Consider the following 17388-nt stretch of genomic DNA (forward strand, 5'->3'; position numbering starts at 1 on the left):
TTGCCATTTAGAAGAAAGGTTTCATCCTCTGTAGCTTGCTTGTGCTCTAACAGCTTGCAGAGTTCAAACAGAATGTTTTTTGTTACATTAACTGCTGTAATGAATTTTTTTTGTTATCCTTTTTTCTGGTGCTCCAGTTGGATTGTTTAAGTGGGATTTGCGAAAGCTTGACTGGATCAGAGCTGTAAAATAATCAGCAGACTGTTCTGAAAGCAAGTTGTTGAGTGTTCAGCAAATGGCTGTGAAGTAATCTGTTTTACAGATAACCTGAACTCATCCCAGGGTCTGATGTGGAGTATAGTTCTTTTCTGTGAGTGACCAGGCTCTGCAGTACAACTGACCACGATCTTTTACTTACCTTGGTGTGCAATGCAAACAGAACAGCGGTATCTGGAAAAAAATACTAAACTTATTCTCATGTGTGTTAACAAAACTGTCAAGAATTTAGGAAGTTATTCTACTCCAGTTGGTGCTGATGAGGTCTGAGGATTCACTCTGTTGGAAAAATGCAAACTGCCAAGAACTCAGAAGGGTAAGAAGTCTAGAAAATGGACAGTGGGAAGATTGAGAGGGTTGTTTACATAGTCTGGAAAAGGGTGTGTGATAACAGCCTTTCAGGTAAACAAAAGTTGTAATCAAGATCATGACTGATCATGAATGCAGCCAAGAGGACTGAAAATTTGTAACTTTCAAAGTGATAAAGTGCCAGACTAGACTTGTCAGGGATGTTGAGGAGTATCCCTCATTGGAAGCTCTTGAGAACAGACAAACTTAGAATGTTCTTACATTAAAAGCTGATTAAATTAAATAAATGTAGTCTTCACCAGATAGTATTTCTGTGATTGACACATTAGTCATCTTTGCTCTACATATGAGAAGAAATAGAGAACAGGTTTTAAGAAAAGATAGTGTTCTGTCAAGGCAGAGGCTTCTTTTTAATCTGAAGTAGTTTTATTTATACATTGCAAATTAAAGTTTGCAGATGTTCTGCTAAAATACCCCATACTCCTCAGTTAAATCCTGTAAACTTGATGTTTTGCTAGCAGAAATTCTCTTCTCTGTAGAGCTACAGCAAAAGGAGTGATCAGTTTTCAAAACAATTTTTAACTAGTGGCTTGCTAGCTAAACTTGTGTAAGTTGTGGTGAAGCTTTCAGCTTTTCAAGTGGCTTAATGCTGCAGCTAACACGTTTTCAGGCAACATCTCCACAAAGTGGATTATAAGGCAGGTTGAGTGTTACACCCCACATTTATTTCTGACTCTAAGAACAGAGAATTAGTACCTTAATTCCCATAGTTAGAAGTTAGCAATTTCAGCCCATTTATTTTAGGGAAACCAGTCTAGATATTTGATGTGATTACAGGGTAGGATTCTGATGAAAGTGTATAGAGAAGGTTAAGCTTGGGATGCTTGCTGGTAAAATATAATGAGGATAAATCTATTGAGCAGGCCCGGAATCTGAACCCAAGCCTGATGGTTCCAGGGCTTTTATTTAGTAAACACATTTAATCCAAAATTGAATAAGACAGAACAACTAAATCAAATCTGTGCTATTGAAAACTGTCTGAGAATGTTATAAAGAATGTGACTTCAACTTCTGCAGTGTAATGCTATTACATATTTTATGCATTCAAATACTGTGACATTTTATTACATTTTGTCCTTAGTCTATTCTGTTCTCCTGAAGTGCATCAAACTATTCTGAACAGCTGTCACTGTGTACTCTCTAAATGTTTTCAGTAAATGGAGAATCCATTGCTTGTGAGCAAACCAGCATTGCTGGCTTGTTGTGAGCTGCTGATTGCTCTAACATTTTAAAAACACAAACTTGCAAATGAGATTAGACCCCTTCAAGTATTTCTGTGTTCTGAAAAATGACACAATAAAAGCTCATTGTTACTAAACACATCAGCTCTTTATGTTTTTTAAGTCAGATCTACTTTGTTCACTTGCGAATTACTGCTTTATTACACTCAGCACAAAACAGCCAAAATACTTAAAGAGAAATCAGGCTGTTGGCATTGCTGAATGTCTCAATGTTGCTCACTGAAATCTGGTTTGGAGTCTGCATTGTATACACTAATGAACAATCCAAAAAACTTTCTGGACTCAGTTCTTGGTTTGTTTCATATATTCTTTTGTGTTAATTTCCCATCAGTTTGTCTTCTTTGAAAAAAAACCCCCAACAAACTCCTTAATTTAGTTAGCTTCCAAGAAATATCAGGCAGATCAGTGAATCTGTATTCAGAAGGAAACTGTCTTAGATGTGGCCTTATTGTAAGAGTTTTGCCATCCTTACTGTGTTGATTTGGATATCAAAATGTATTATTGTCTTTATTGTGCTTATTGAACATATTTGGTGATGTGGTGAAGCCCATGTAAAGCAGAACTCTCATGTGCATCCTTCTGTTTGTACAACTGTGTTTGTAAAAGAAATTATTTTTATCAGCTATGCCTCTGCAAGGAAGATTTTTATTCCGGGGTCTGTCTCCCTTTCTTCATGTACCATCTGTAAAAAGTAGTTTTACCCTGTCTGTCACATTGTGAAAATTCATACAGTTAAACATGGTCAAAACCACAGATCATGCATGCATTTTGCCGAAGTGCACAAATCCGCTTACCTTCTACCCAAAACAGAACAGTGATGAAATATTATTTATCTTCTGATTGAAAGAATCATTAATCAGAAAATGAAATTGGGGTTTCATTCAGATCTAGCTGTACAAAATGCAGCCAAGGATCCTACATTGAGAAAACCTAAATGGAAGGAAGGGAAAAAAATACGTCTAAAAAGCCTTTGATAGATGGCACACAAATGTATGTGATTTTCATATTTGCATTTAGTGATGGATATGTGCTATGGGCTCAGCATGGAGAATAGATCTAGTGTTGTTGGACTGCAGTGATGCTGCTTTACATGCTCAGGATATCTGAGCTGGACAAAATGCTCAGTAAGCCCCAGGTGTGTCAGACCCATTGCATAAGTACTATGGAGTGATTATAAGTACTGTGATCTTCTCGTGTGCAGTGAATCAGGTGTATCCAGAATGAAACAACAGATATGCACTGGCCACAGCTGGAGTTGCCAGAATCTTGGACATGTCCCACATCCTTGAAATGCTTCTTGGTGAGAATTTCAGGGTGCTTGGTAGTCTGTATATGTAACAAAGTAAAAGCTTACAAACCCGCAAAGAATTAACTTGAGTCTCCAGGGAAGATGATATTTACATCAGCAACAAGGAGCTCATGAGGACTTCTGTATAATGTGGTTTAAAGTAGAATAATTCCCAAAGAAATGTAGGCTGTATGCTGGGCCATTAACTTTACAATAGAGGGATAGCTGTCCTGGCTAGAGTTGTCTTTTACTCAGGCAATCCATGATGACCTGTGTGAATTATCAGTACTTTGAAAATAATTACAACACTGCAAATTAGTAAAGTTAATAAAGTTACAACACTTACATTTTTATTACAAACTAATAAAATTCTGCCAAACTCAGACTGCCCCAATAGGCTGCATGCTCCACCTGTCCCCATTCATTTTGAAGAATCAGAGTCAATAGGCACACCGAAGCACATAAAATAGAAATTGTCTCATCTACCTTAAAGCTCTTTGCCTGTCTTCTTTTCCCCTGGCATACTGCATGCTGACCAACCGTTCATCGTTTAAAAATGTTACAACTGGCTTCATTATGAACAAGGTTTTTCCTGAGTTTTGCTGAAACACTAATGCTATGTCCTTCACCATAAGTTCTGCCTGCTGAGCTATACATACAGCAAATCCACCTAACCTCTGAATTAGTTCTTGTCATTTCCTGAAGGATTGAACATTGTAGAGTGTGGATGTGACAAATTCTGCCCTATCCACATTGCAGGTCACCTTACTAGGGATGTAATTCCCTCCACTCCCTCTGAGCTTGGAGTGTTTTGTCTCTGTCAGAAAGCTCTGAATGACATAATTCTGACCATGCCCTCTCAGATTTTCAGTTCTCTCTCACTGAGTTTTAGTCATGCATCTGGCTAAAACCAAATCCTCACAAATGAGAGCAGCTTGCTTGAACACCTAATGAAAACATTGTACTCAGCTTTTGTGCTGAGCTGTAGTAAACCCGTTGTTATTCTTTCTCAAGGTCAAATTAACATCTATACACTTCATTTTCTGGCATTGGGGTGTGTGAGAATCCCTGGTTTGAGGCAAATGAGCATCAGAGTAGCTGGAAAAAAGAGAAAGAGTTCGCCTTACCATGAAAAGAGCTGGCCAGCAGTTAGAAGTAAATGAGTTTAATTTAAAAATTCTTCCAGCTTTTCTCAGGACTACCACAGTCTCTTGCAAAATGCTGAGCAGTAAATCCAAAACAGAGATGGGTCTGATGGTGGAAAACTGAAGTAACAAGCACTTAAGTGCAAAGTTAGCTGCAAGGTACTTTTACAAATAGAATATAGTCAATCAAACCAGATTAGTGAGCTGAGAAGTCTAGTGCTGGATTTGGTACAGATCCATATGGATCTGTTGCTGTCTCTCAAGCCTGGCTCAGAACTACAGTTGCCTAATATGATAATGGAGCCTGATAGCTCAGCAGTGATAAAGACTACCAGTGGTGGTTTTGCATGGAGCAATTGCCTTCCTTACTGGTGGGAATAAGATCATAACTCCCCTTCAATCTATCATTTGTGCTGTACTTTAGATAGAAAACTGAAAGTTAAATGGATGAAGGGTCCCGAGCGTAAGTCCTATGAGGAGTGACTGAGAGGGGCTGGAGTTGTTTAGCTTGGAGGAAAGAAGGCTCAGAAGAGGCTTTTGTCACTCTCTACAACTACCTGAAAAGGAGGATGTAGTCAGGTGGGGGTCGGCCTCTTCTCCCAGGCAACAAGCAATAGGATGAAAGGACATAGCCTTAAGCTGTTCCAGGGGAGATTCAGGTTTGAGCTCAGGAGGAATTTCTTCATGGGAAGAGTTGCTAAACATTGGAATGGACTGCTCAGGGAAGTGGTGGAGTCCCGGTCCCTGGAGGTATTCAAGAAATGGTTGGGTGTGGCACTTGGTGTCACTGTCTAGTTGACAATGTGGTAATCAGTCAAAGGTTGGACTTTATGATCTCTGAGGTCCTTTCCTAAGGACTAAATGATGCTGTGATGTCCTTAAAAATGCAAATATAATTTGCTAAAGGTTCAGTTTAATGGTATCTTCTGATGGAGTTTTGTGTCTGTTATGGCCACTTGGATTTCACACCAGGCTATGATGACAGTCACCTGTTTATCTGTAAATGGCTCTTTTAAGTGACTCATTCTGTGGTTGCTCATCTTTATCATACCTACTGCTTCCTACAAGGCATAAAAATATATCTTACCAGATGTTTGGTTTTCTGGTTTTTGGTGGGGGGCTGGAGGGTGGAGAAGTGAGGGAGAAGGGAGGTTGAAGAGCAGCATCTTAGAGCTTTTGAACTCGTAACTCTGAGTTCCTGTTTCTTAGTAAAAGAATAAAGAGGAACAATGTTCTTTGAAGATGCAACTCACATTGCTCCTTGTCCTATTTGAAATTTGCCTTTTTTCCATTTCATTTGTTGCAGATGCTTATTGTTTCCTAATAAATTATCTCCTACACTATTCTTGATCTTCCCTGAAATCAGTGGCTGCACTTCTGCAGTTTGCCTTAAAATTTAGTTGTGGTAAAGAGATTCAGAGGTGAACATAATCAGCTAGGATTTGAAGAGATGCAGTACTTTGCAGATGAAGCTAACAACCTCTTTCTTTTTTTGTTTGGATCCTGGGGCAAAACTCCAGTGCAACTCACTTGGATTGAAATGCTCTTTTTTATCTCTCTGGGACCTGAAGAACTCATCATAAGATAGCTTTTCTATTCCTTTGGCACAAGTCTGTTGACTGAAGGTTATTGGAGGCAAATTATTTCACTGTAGCAAATGATGTTGGAAAGAAATGGCAGGGCTACTGTGTAATGTGAGTGAAGGTAATGGGTGACCTGAGAAGTAATGGATATCTCTTGAAGACAGGCTCATAGTCCCCTGCACAAATAATAATGAATACTGAATAAGAAAAAATTTATATCATTGCAGAGTAGTGTTAAAAAGGAAACCCTCTTCCACCACTGAACTTTCTTGTCCATTAGGAAAACAGAGGGCAGAATTTCTGCTTTGCCTCCATCTTTACATCTGGAGCTACCCTGCACATGAACTGCATGAGGGGAGAGAAGCCTGTGCAGAAAACCTCTTCCTGGCAGAAGAGCTCCACTAGAGTGGTCAATAAGATGTCTTCAGCATCCTCATCTGCATCAGATTTAGGTATAATGAGAACAAGGCATCTGACCTAGTCTGGATTTAACATCAATGAAGTCAGGATTCAAAAAAATAAAAAGCTCCATCTCCCTCCTATTAAATTTCAAGTATAGCACAATTGAAAACACACTGTTTGTTATTCATACTGTGGTGTAGAATTTGGTAGCCAAATTTTCAATAGCTGAAGGCAAGTCTTGAATACCACTGAAACTTTTTGCCAGGCTTTCTAGGGTAATGCAATTACTGGGGAAAGACACTTTAAAGGAATATTTAATGTAGCCTTGTTGAGATCACAGAATCACAGAATTTTTAGGGTTGGAAGGGACCTCTGGAGATCATCTGGTCCAACCCCACTGCCAAGGCAGGGTCACCCTGAGCAGGTTACACAGGAACTTGTTCAGGTGGGTTTTGAATGTCTTCAGAGAGAGAGACTCCATGACTTCCCCAGGCAGCCTGTTCCAGTGCTCTGCTACCCTCAATGTAAAGAAGTTCTTCTTCATGGTGAGGTGAAACTTCTGTTTTAGTTTATGGCCATTGCTCCTTGTCCTGTTGCTGAACAGCACTAAAAAGAGCCTGGAACCATCCTCTTGGCACCTGCCTTTGAGATATTTATATGCATAAACAGCTAAGGAAAGCAAAACTTTAATATTGCAATCTGTTTTGATGTATATGGTAGATAATGAAGTAAAATAATTCATACAGTTTTACTAGTGAAAAAGGCATATATTTTGATAAATATGGCTCGATTTTTTTTTCCAGATTTCCTTTTAACAGAAGAAAAATGTGATTTTAATACCTTACTATTGCAACACCAGCAATTCCTGTGGCATTTTTAATGTGCCATACCAAGCCTCTAGCTTTGATTTTAGCCCACTGGGTTTAATCTCTAAAGACAGGACTCCTCTTTCCAAAATTACTTCTTTTTCAGAGTTGCTTCTGACTGGAAATGGAGTATCTCTGTTACACCATAACCATGCAAGAAACAGAAGCTTTTTAGCTCATGAGAAACACCTGGAAGCTGATCAAAACATTGCTGAGAAGCTGTGCTTAATTTCTGTCACATACAGTATTCCCAAAATTTTATCAGTAGCCTTCAAACTGAAGTAAAACTTTGCTCCTTTTAGAAAAAAGCAAAGGATTCCTGGTCTGGTTGCAGTAATCTTGAAACTTTGTTGTTACATTACTCCACTGCATAATGGCAAAACTATTTGAAATTACAGTGAGGTGTTTGTGTAAAGATTAATAAGTGGCAAGCAAAATATCCCTTAGACTTTACAGAGACTACAGAATAAGCCTGTAGCAAAGGTCTAAAGTTCAGTCCTTAAATCTTTCAAGTCTGGAGTGTCCTGTTCAGCCAGTGGTGTTGCTGCTGCAAAGAGCTTGTGTTAAATGCTGTTTTCTGTACCAGCTGAGTGCGTGCTCTGCAATCCCTCTTTGATTCTGGCCATGGGCCACTTGTCCCCCAGGTTTTGATCAATTCACAGTGCAAGAGAATTTTAGTAACTGGGAGAGTTGGTTTGCAAACTCATGTGTTCCTCAGCATAAAGCATCCAAATGTGGAGTGAAATAACAGGGATACTGCTGTCAGGGTGCCAACTTTGCATGCCTTACAATGTGGCTGATAAACATTATTTCTTTCAAGGCCTGTTCCCTGCCATTTTGAACCTGGCCAGCAATGCTCACATCTCTACCAATGCCACCTGTGGGGAGAAGGGACCAGAGATGTTCTGCAAACTGGTGGAGCACGTCCCCGGACGGCCCCTGCGCAACGCCCAGTGCCGCGTCTGTGACCGTCACAGTGCCAATCCCAAAGGCAAGCTTCATGTGTTTCGGATTTTGTTTGTTTCATGGGTTTGTGTCTTTTTTTTAACTTTTCCCCTTGAATACAGAGTGTATTGGAGTGAAATATGTTTTAGTTTTAGTCTCTCTACTATGTGAGTGCAATTACCCTGGAGCAAAGGGCTGACAGAGAGTGTGAGCACCGTGTATCACCATTGAGAACTGCAAGATCCAATGACAACCTTTTTGTCTGAGGGCAGATTTCAGCTTTTACTTCTTTATGACAGGAAGAGATTGTGGTTCGTGTGATATAAATGTGCTGGGTCAGAAAAATTCAAAGATTTATTTTCAAGAGATGTTTAATTATTTTGCTTTGAAACAGAGCAGCACCCAATTTCCAGTGCAATCGATGGTACCAATAACTGGTGGCAGAGTCCCAGCATTCAGAATGGAAGGCAATACCACTGGGTCACCATCACCTTGGATTTAAGGCAGGTGAGTAACATTTACGTGAGTGTCATTAAATGGATGTAGGATACAAGCCAATACAATTGATTGCAGCTCCACTGTGTTTAGATGGTAGGATATGTAGCAGTTAACTGTTTAGTAGCACTTTAGTTAAATATGGATAGTTAAAAGTTAATATGAACTTATTTTAAACAGATATGGTTTTCAATTATTGTTCTCAAGCATCTTGAAGGTTTCATTCCTGTCAGACTGGAATGGAAGTGACTTACGGCACAATAACAATTGTGTTTGTGTGGATAAGAGTTTTTACTCTCATCCATGTTCTTTCTTGGTAACCAATTCCATCTGTACTAATTCCTTTGTCTTGGTAACTTTCCTCAATCTCACCCTTCTGTCTTTTCCTCACCCTTCTGTCTTTTCCCCAGGAGTCCGATGATACTATTTTCCTCCACCTTTTATTTCTTAAAAGTTACTTGAAGTCTGTGTTTTCAAGGACTTCTTTTTAAAAAGCAATGTTTTCAGGGTATTGGCCAAAATACACAATTTATGTGAGGATGCATCTGACTGATTCTGATCACCATCTTGTTGGATGGAATCTGGGAAGAAATGTTCTAAACTATATCTTCTAGGAACTTTTGCTGTCAGCTGTTCTGCAGAGTTAGTGTTTATATTTCTGAAACAGTGATTTGTGACCCTGGGGAGCTTGGAACTCTCTGGGCAAAACTTACTTCCTCTGTTTTGGCCACTCTGTATGGCTAAATTTGGAGGGATTTATCATTCTTAGACAGGAGGCTGCTAAACTGTAGAGAGCATTTGCTAATTTATTAGCAGATGTCTGCTAGACATACGAGAATCAGAAGTTTCCTACCATGCTCCAAGAAAAGACAAAATAATTGGTGAAGAAATATTTTTCTTGGCTTTTTCTTGTTGTTTTGCTTTGAACAGATCTATGTGCTGGCCTACCTAAGTTGTTTGAAAATCATAGCTCAACAATTCCTTGTTAATATGGGGATGCTTCCAAACTCTGGAAGAAGAAACTATTATGTACTGAAAAATGCATACTTGAGGTGTAGAATTGGTAAGAAGCTTTTGCAGGATTTGTAGACCCTTCCTGAAAGTTATTTTAAAGATAAAACAGAAGGTTTAACTTTGATGTTTTCAAATAAAGCATAGGTTAAGCAAGTGCCTAGTTTGCTCTTTAATTAGAAAGCAGAACTGTTAGGAAAATAATCACAGGGTGTCTTTTGTCAGTGACAGAAGGTTTGGATAGGATTTTTGTGTTGTTTGAAGAGTTAGCTTTGTGTTTGGTTTGTAAATGGACAAACAGGAAGGAAAAATGAAGGAGGAGGGGATGCCTTAGTTTTTATCCTCCTAGAACAATTTCACTTTGGAAACAGACCAGCTGATCTGCCCTCTGAATCTTTTATTCTCCAGTCATAGTGCTGTTGATGTTTCAACAAATACATATCTTTCCTCTCCTGACCCACGCTCAGTTTCACTAATTCGATTTGAAAAGTTTCCCCTAAGGGGCCTTTCTTCTGTGTTTTCCCTAGAGAGTTTGAGAGAGAGAAGGCATCTAGGGCTATGCAAACTGAATGTAAATTACTGCTCTGTGAGAAAGGATTTGGTTAATAGAGATTGCTTGAAGTCAGTGAGTTATTAGAGCTGACTTGGTGTGCTTACTTTAAGCGAGTCAGCACAACTCAAGAAAACACAAAAGAAAAGCATATGAAGGATCTTAGTGATTTTAGTAATTGTTTACTTCATATATTTGTTTCAGAACGAGTTAAAATAGTCTTCTGGAACTTTCAGAAAAATATTTCTGGAAGTCAGTGCCTGTGTTCAGTATAACTTCAGCCCTGGTACTTTTTTTTTTACATTTCAAGCTTTGTGCATTATATCTGTCAAGTACCGTATTAAAGTAAACAAGTCCTTCAACTTTCCTTGCCAGAGTAGAGAATATATTCACACCTCTTTGTGATGTGAAAAATTAACATCTGGTCATTATTTATGGGTTTCTTTTGCAATTACCAGAAATTCTAGGAATAAGAGGAATTGATTGTTCCTTGGGATTATTACCAATGTAGAGTTTAGAGATATAATCAAAGCAATGGGGTTGGCAAATGCTGAAACATACCCTTGGCTGGCAAATATGGGGAAGATTCCCTTAGCTGGTGAGCACTGACTCCACTCCAGTTTCCCTAGGTGAACCTATATGACTGTATTCATCTCTTGGCTCCAAGTTGAAGGGAATAGAGCATATTCTTTCGGCTAATATTCTACCTTGTACTTAGTCTATTTAGTCTAAAACCAGCTGTATTAAAGAGTAGTTTGATGAGGTCTCAGTACAAAAAGAGGGCTGGCTACTAAAATCAGTATGGAAATTGCTGGTTTTATCTTTCTCCTTTGCAGAATCTGTGCTATGTATAGCTAATATAGCATTTTGTAAGGTTAGTGCTTACGTCATGATTTTCTAGCTCATATACATCATGACAACTAGGTACATTTATTCTAGTGTGCCTTTCGGTCTTTCCAGGATCCAGATGTATGATAGTATTTCCTTCTCACACCCCACACCACTGCCTCCTCCTCCCCCTTTCCATTAAATTTATGGCAATGATCCAGAACTGGGGAAAGAGTAGTTTAGCAATGAGGTGTAGGATTGATATGAAAGACACTAGGATTTGATTTATGACCTTGTGCTTCCTACACTGGTAGTTCTACAGAAAGAAATACACAGCAGCAGTTTTCTATAAAAACAGCATTTTTTGCCTGAGTTTGACTCCTCTGGGCAGTTGCAGGGTGAAATTACAATTCTAATAAATCCTGGCTATGATACACTTAAGTGGTGTGATTGAGCCAGCTGTAAAATATTACTCTGTGACACCATTAAACAAAGACTACTTACCTCAGTTTTATTACCATGCTTCGGACTTCTAAAGATACTTAAATGTACTCTGTTTCCTTGGTGTAGCAGAAAGGCTATTTGTATATCAAAAAGTTCTTGAACTGCAAAGCAAGACTAGTTCTTCTTGGAAGACCCATAGTATTAAGTTAAGTTGAAAAAACAACTCCACTTCTGATTAAGTCATAGCTCATGAATATTCTATGAGTACTGGATTACCACTCAGAGGCTGATGTAAGAGTAATTTGCAGTTTCTGCTATTGCAAAGTGAAAAGGAATGTAAATATTATAATATGACTTTTCCAGAGCTTTCATCTTGAAATGAACTGGCAAGAACAGGTTTCTGTAAAGATACATGGTTTACTGATGTAAAAAAATGCTGTTCTGTTGGCTTCACAGGACTAATGTTAATGAATTTTATGTGGCAAGCTTCCTTAAAAGCCCTTTGTGGCTTTGTAAAACTGATGATGCAAGATTCAGGGTGTTCATCTGTACATGCTTACAAAAAATTTCTTGTGTAAACTGAATTTTCCTTCTATTCCAAATTAAGGTTTGCACATAATGAATCAAAATCTTAACAGAAAGATAATTAATGAGACTAGAAGTTCTGCTGGATTTAGTGTATTTTGTGCTTTTAACATCACAGAATCGTGAGAGCAAAATGTTGCAAACAATTGCTAGGCTTCACAGTGTCTAAGAGCCTGAAGCTGTCTTTATCTCTTAAAACAATATTTCTGTGAACAGTATAAGCTGAGATACATCCCTTCATGTAGTCTACTCTGACAGTATTCAAGAATGATGCACTTGGTGTTGCTGGATCTGCATTCAGGGAAACAAGATTTCTAGAAAGTCTTATTAAAGCAGAAATTTCTTGTTTTATTGGCATTGCAGCTATCAAGAAGAGGTTTTTTAGTACAAGTTTATTTGGCTGATCTTAACAATCAGGACTGAAATGCCTGTAAAATGACACTTTTAATCTGTGTTTGCTTGGGAATTGCTAACTTGCTTTGACTTGCCCTTTTTACCCTTGTAGTTCAATAAGGAAATTAGTTCTGAGAAAGTTATACAGTCAAATTAAAGTGTACAAATCATTAGCTCTTGCTCAGGTTTATCACATGGCTGGTTGGTGAGCACTGAATGAATGTGGAAAGTGATAAGAAACTGCCTTTGGTGATATTCGAACCTGAAGAATTTGTAAAAGTCAAATTCTGTAAAATGTGCTCAAAGGAAAATCAGTTGGCATGACATGGACTTCTTGGCCCACTGTGGGGTGCGGAGGCTGTGGGATATGAGGTCTGCAAAACTCCTATCTACAGACATTCCTTGAAAGATATTAATCTGTGTACACTGTGGACACCTTGGTCCCTTCCAGCTTCATTCCCTTGCTTGGAAACACAGTCCCTGAGAATAAAGCTCCTACTGGTAGGTTGTCTTGTGACTTCTTGAGTCTGAGAGCATTTATACAAAATCCTTAATTTATTTATTTAACCTACATTATTTCAGGGACTGACAAATTTTCCTGAAGCTGTTGATATTTATTATCTTGTGAATTTACCTGTGAAGTAAAATGGGATACCTGTGAACTTGTGTGTAAATGGAAGCGTTGAGAAGAGATTGAATTTATTGAATTGTGCAATGAATTTGTGCACAGTTGCTGTGAAAATGTTAATATTTAACTGGCTTTTCCCTTCACTCCCCCCTCACCAAGGAACTTGATATTTAAAATAAGTTTAATTTGCATACTCTCATGAATACCTTTTCCTGCAGCAGTTGGTTTGTGATGAAAGATAGCTCATTGTTACTAGTTGGAACTGGATTTAAAACTAGCCACATCAGCTGCACACTATAATGGGTCTTGAAAAATCTCAATGTAATCAAAAGTAGATCATTTGTTGTTCAGCCAACTGTGTAATAAGTAGGGAAGCAGTTTAGTTGATGACAAGCAGAGAAGAAAAATAAATAAATAAAGGACATATGAGAGTTTTTGAGGGAGATTTTCTACCATGGTATTTGAAAAAAGTTTGGGTTCCAGTCTTGCATCTTTTATGCATTTGAGAAAGATTACTGACTTCAAAGGAACTTGGAAGTGCATAGCTGTTTCTAAGCCCAGTCAATAAAACTCTAGTTTTAATAGTTTTGTGAAGTTCTCATATGTGATGGAGAAAATACCCATACAAGCAACTCCTGTCACATACGAGTGTCTTCAGGTTTTGAGTACTGAAATTATAATACACCAGATTCTGCTTGTGCATAACTGAGTGCAAAAGGGGTATTTAACTCAATACCACTAACTGAACAATGAAATCCAGGTTGTGTGTAGGGAATATAGTTGTTTGGCTTGAAGTCTGCCCAAATGATGTACTTTGTTCTGTTAAAACCATGTATTTTGGCTTTTATTTTTTCCACTCGAGATTGTTGGCATGATGTAGGTTTTATTTAAAAGGGGCTCTTCTCTTCATGGAAGCTGGATTATAATTCTTGATATTCACTTTGATCAAATTTTAAGACTGCGCTGAATAAAAGAGGATTCACAGACCTCAGAGAAATGTTATTTCTAAGACTGTAAGACTGACTAAAGAGTGAGCTGGCTTCTCCTTTTGCTTGCATCTGCTTGCAATCCTGAAGCATCACAGTAAAATCCTAATTTTCTGTAAATTTTCATACTTATTGAAACAATTAGAAATGTTCTGGTTTTATCTGATTGATGTCTTAAAAGGATAAAACTGGAGTGCCTGTAAAGAAAGTCAAACCAAGTGAATATTGTAGTTTAAGTTCTGTCTGATTTTAATAAAAAAGTAAAATTGTTTTACTTTTATTAAGATATTATATGTAGTAAATCATTTGAAGATAAGTATCACCAATGTTTTTTCTTTCTTATGTGTGCAAGATCTCCTAATCAAAGCTTTGTTCACTTAAATAATGCTTTGTTTCAAAAGTAGTTTCCTGAACTGCATATACAATGCAGTTACTATTTATCTTTGTGAGTTTATTTCCCCATTTGGCAAAATCAAAACCTGCTTTCATGTGGCAAATATTGTTCTTGCTCTGGCTTTAAACTGTATTGCAAGAAAAAAACCTCAAAACCTAAAAATTTAAATTTATAATGGATGAAAGAATTGATTGTAGCCAGTTGGAGCTCAACATAGTATTAACACTGCACATGCAGACAGGAATTATGATGATAACAGCAGCCAACCAGGCAGTCTGCTCAGGTGGGAATACATTTCTCTGAGATGGTTGAATCATACAGAGTTTTTCTTTCATCTAAATGTGGCTTGTTATTCCAGTGTATATGAAACATTAAACTCCTGTATAGAAGTCTTATGAATTTGCAAATCCAGCCTTTTTGAGTGAGGTGATGTAGTAGGTATTGAGTAAGGGATGACACGGTGGCTTTGCTGTAAGTGCACTTCAGTGTTCGTGTCTGATGCTGTAGTGAGCTGGGTGGCCAGTGCAGGTAGGCTGGCTGCCATGACAAGGTAATTTAAGAGATGATATGAACTTAATTACTGCCCTGCCTACTCACAGAAGTGCTCTTGTGTGGATGAGGATTTCGCTTTGGATTGTCAGAAAAATATTCAAGATACCTGCATTGCTCATATACCTCTTAACCTTACTTAAGAATATTACCTTTTTTATCATGCTTATTTTTGTCACATTCAGCTTATTTATCTCTGTGTATTTTTGGCAGTGTCTGTAATAGTCTGCTGCTACTTGAAATAACTTCAATACAGGATGAATTTGGAATGCAAAGATTATTTTTAACACAGGGTCTAAGAAGTTTATCAGAAATGCTATTGCAGAGAAGATTTCATTCCCTGTTAAACTGTAAAACAAAGAGTTTTTTGGGCTACATCTGTAAAAAACCCCACAAAAACAAACAACCAAGCACAAGAAACCAAACAAGGAAACCCAACCAAAACCCAGATTTTGAAGTCCTCAGTGGTTCAGAAAGGCTAAACATTTCCCACAGATTTTTGTACCCAGCTAACACTGAAATGTGCAGTATAGATATAGATTTCGGCTATTACATCAGCACAGACTGATGCCCTGGACACAATTAGATGGACCTCTCTTGTTGAATGTTTGTGCAAAAAATTTATCCAGAGTTACTGTACCAAATTCTACCCTCTTCCCAGGCAAACCGTATACTGCTTTTAAAATTTAAATTTACTATCCAGTTGGCTTCTGGTGGTCTTTTACAGTACAATGAAGTGTTAAAATTTTCTTCTTGCATTTTTTTCAGGTCTTTCAAGTTGCATATGTCATCATCAAAGCTGCTAATGCTCCACGACCTGGAAACTGGATTTTGGAACGCTCCATAGATGGCACGGAGTTCAGACCATGGCAGTACTATGCAATTAGTGATACTGAATGTTTAACTCGTTACAATATTACACCAAGAATTGGGCCTCCAACTTACAAGAGAGATGATGAAGTGATCTGCACCTCCTATTATTCCAGACTAGTTCCCCTGGAACATGGAGAGGTATCTTTGTTTTTGTACTTGCAGTTTGTGATTAAGAACATGGACTGATAGCAGTTTGGAAACATTTGAATTGCAGTTACAAAGTTCATCACCCTCAGCACTACCAGATCATCTGTTATTCTTCTTTAATAACATTATCTTTACATCACGTACTAGTATAGCAAACTTCTTAATGTTGGGGTGAAATACGTCTTTGGCTCTGTGTCTTCCCAGTATTAAACTCTTTGTTCTCTCTTTCCATATAATTTGATGGTAGCAATTAGCTGTGAATTATTAGTTCCTTTATCCCAAAAAGCTATAACAGAGGCTCTGTGTTCTGCCAGTTTTTTCATTTAGCAGAGAAAACTCCTGTGTTAGGAACACCTGGTTGTGTGAGATAAAGCTGCAAACACTGTTGAAGTGCTTGGCACAGCTGGAACTCCTAAACAAGCCTTGGCATTGTTTCAAGGATGTAGCATAATTAAAAGAGCTATGAGTTGTGCAGCCTTGCTGTTGATTGTTCTTTCTTTTAGCAAACTATTCACGGTACTTGTGTAATTTATTACAAAGAGGCAGCCACATAATGAAATGATACATTAAAACCAGCAGTTATTCCATCGTGAATGCTATAGTGTATGACTGTGATAATATGTGTGGAGTTATCCCATGGAGAATGCTAGTAACTCCTAGCTTCATAGAAATCAATATGTTTTTATTTCTTGGTTTTAAAAAGATTGGACTGTATGTAGCCATTCATGTAAAATTAAAATTAGCAGCAAGGAAAAAACCAGTGGAATTCAGTAAAGTCCCATTTACTTTAATAAAATGCTTATTGCAGTGTTGTGAGCATATGATCAACATAATCAACATAGAACCAACAGATCAGATGGAACAAAGAAACCTGAACTTGTCTCTCCACACAATTAACCAGAAAACCCTTAGTTTGACTGTATATGAACAGTGTTTCTTGTAATCTACTTTTAGTAGGCCATACAACTCCAGCTCCAGGGATGCCAGAAATTCAATTTAGGGACATTTTCTTCTCATTCATTGTTCCTGATGGCACACATAATTAATTGGGCTACACTATGCAAAACATTGGGGTTTTTTCTGAGTGCAGTGATAGAAAAGCGTAATACAAAAAATGGCAGAATTAAATTTCTATGTACTATGGAGAATCACAGAATCTTTCAGGTTGGAAAAGACTTTTAAGGTCATTGAGTCCAATTATTAACTCAGCACTGCCAACTTCACCCTTAAACTATGTTTTCAAAGTGACACATCTACACGTCCCTCCAGGGATGGTGACTCTACCACTTCCCTGGGGAGCCTACTCCAAAGCTTGACAACCCTTTCCATGAAAAATATTTTCCTTGCTTCCAAACTAAAACTCCCTTGGCACAATTTGAGGCTATTTCCTCTTGTTCTATTCCTTGATGCCTGGGAGAAGAGGCTGACCTCCATCTGGCTACAGCCTTCT

At 38.0% G+C, this 17388-nt stretch overlaps 1 protein-coding gene across 4 annotated transcripts in view; it reads left to right on the forward strand.

The window, feature by feature from the left end:
- Positions 1 to 17388, forward strand: part of LAMA1 (laminin subunit alpha 1) — a 103229-nt gene that overhangs the window by 13726 nt on the left and 72115 nt on the right. For 3 of the 4 annotated variants that reach the window (XR_011148349.1, XM_069004472.1, XM_069004475.1), the window contains exons 2-4: positions 7931 to 8101; positions 8450 to 8562; positions 15687 to 15929. Coding sequence is in view for 3 of the 4 variants with exons in the window: in XM_069004472.1 (XP_068860573.1) it covers positions 7931 to 8101; positions 8450 to 8562; positions 15687 to 15929 (527 nt within the window). In the remaining variant the exon portion in view is untranslated. Of the gene's footprint in view, positions 1 to 6628; positions 6690 to 7930; positions 8102 to 8449; positions 8563 to 15686; positions 15930 to 17388 lie in introns of those variants that run through there. The other variant, XM_069004476.1, reaches the window with a different exon arrangement.

Source organism: Aphelocoma coerulescens, chromosome 2, assembly GCF_041296385.1.
Source record: "Aphelocoma coerulescens isolate FSJ_1873_10779 chromosome 2, UR_Acoe_1.0, whole genome shotgun sequence".
In the NCBI taxonomy this organism is placed as follows: domain Eukaryota; kingdom Metazoa; phylum Chordata; class Aves; order Passeriformes; family Corvidae; genus Aphelocoma; species Aphelocoma coerulescens.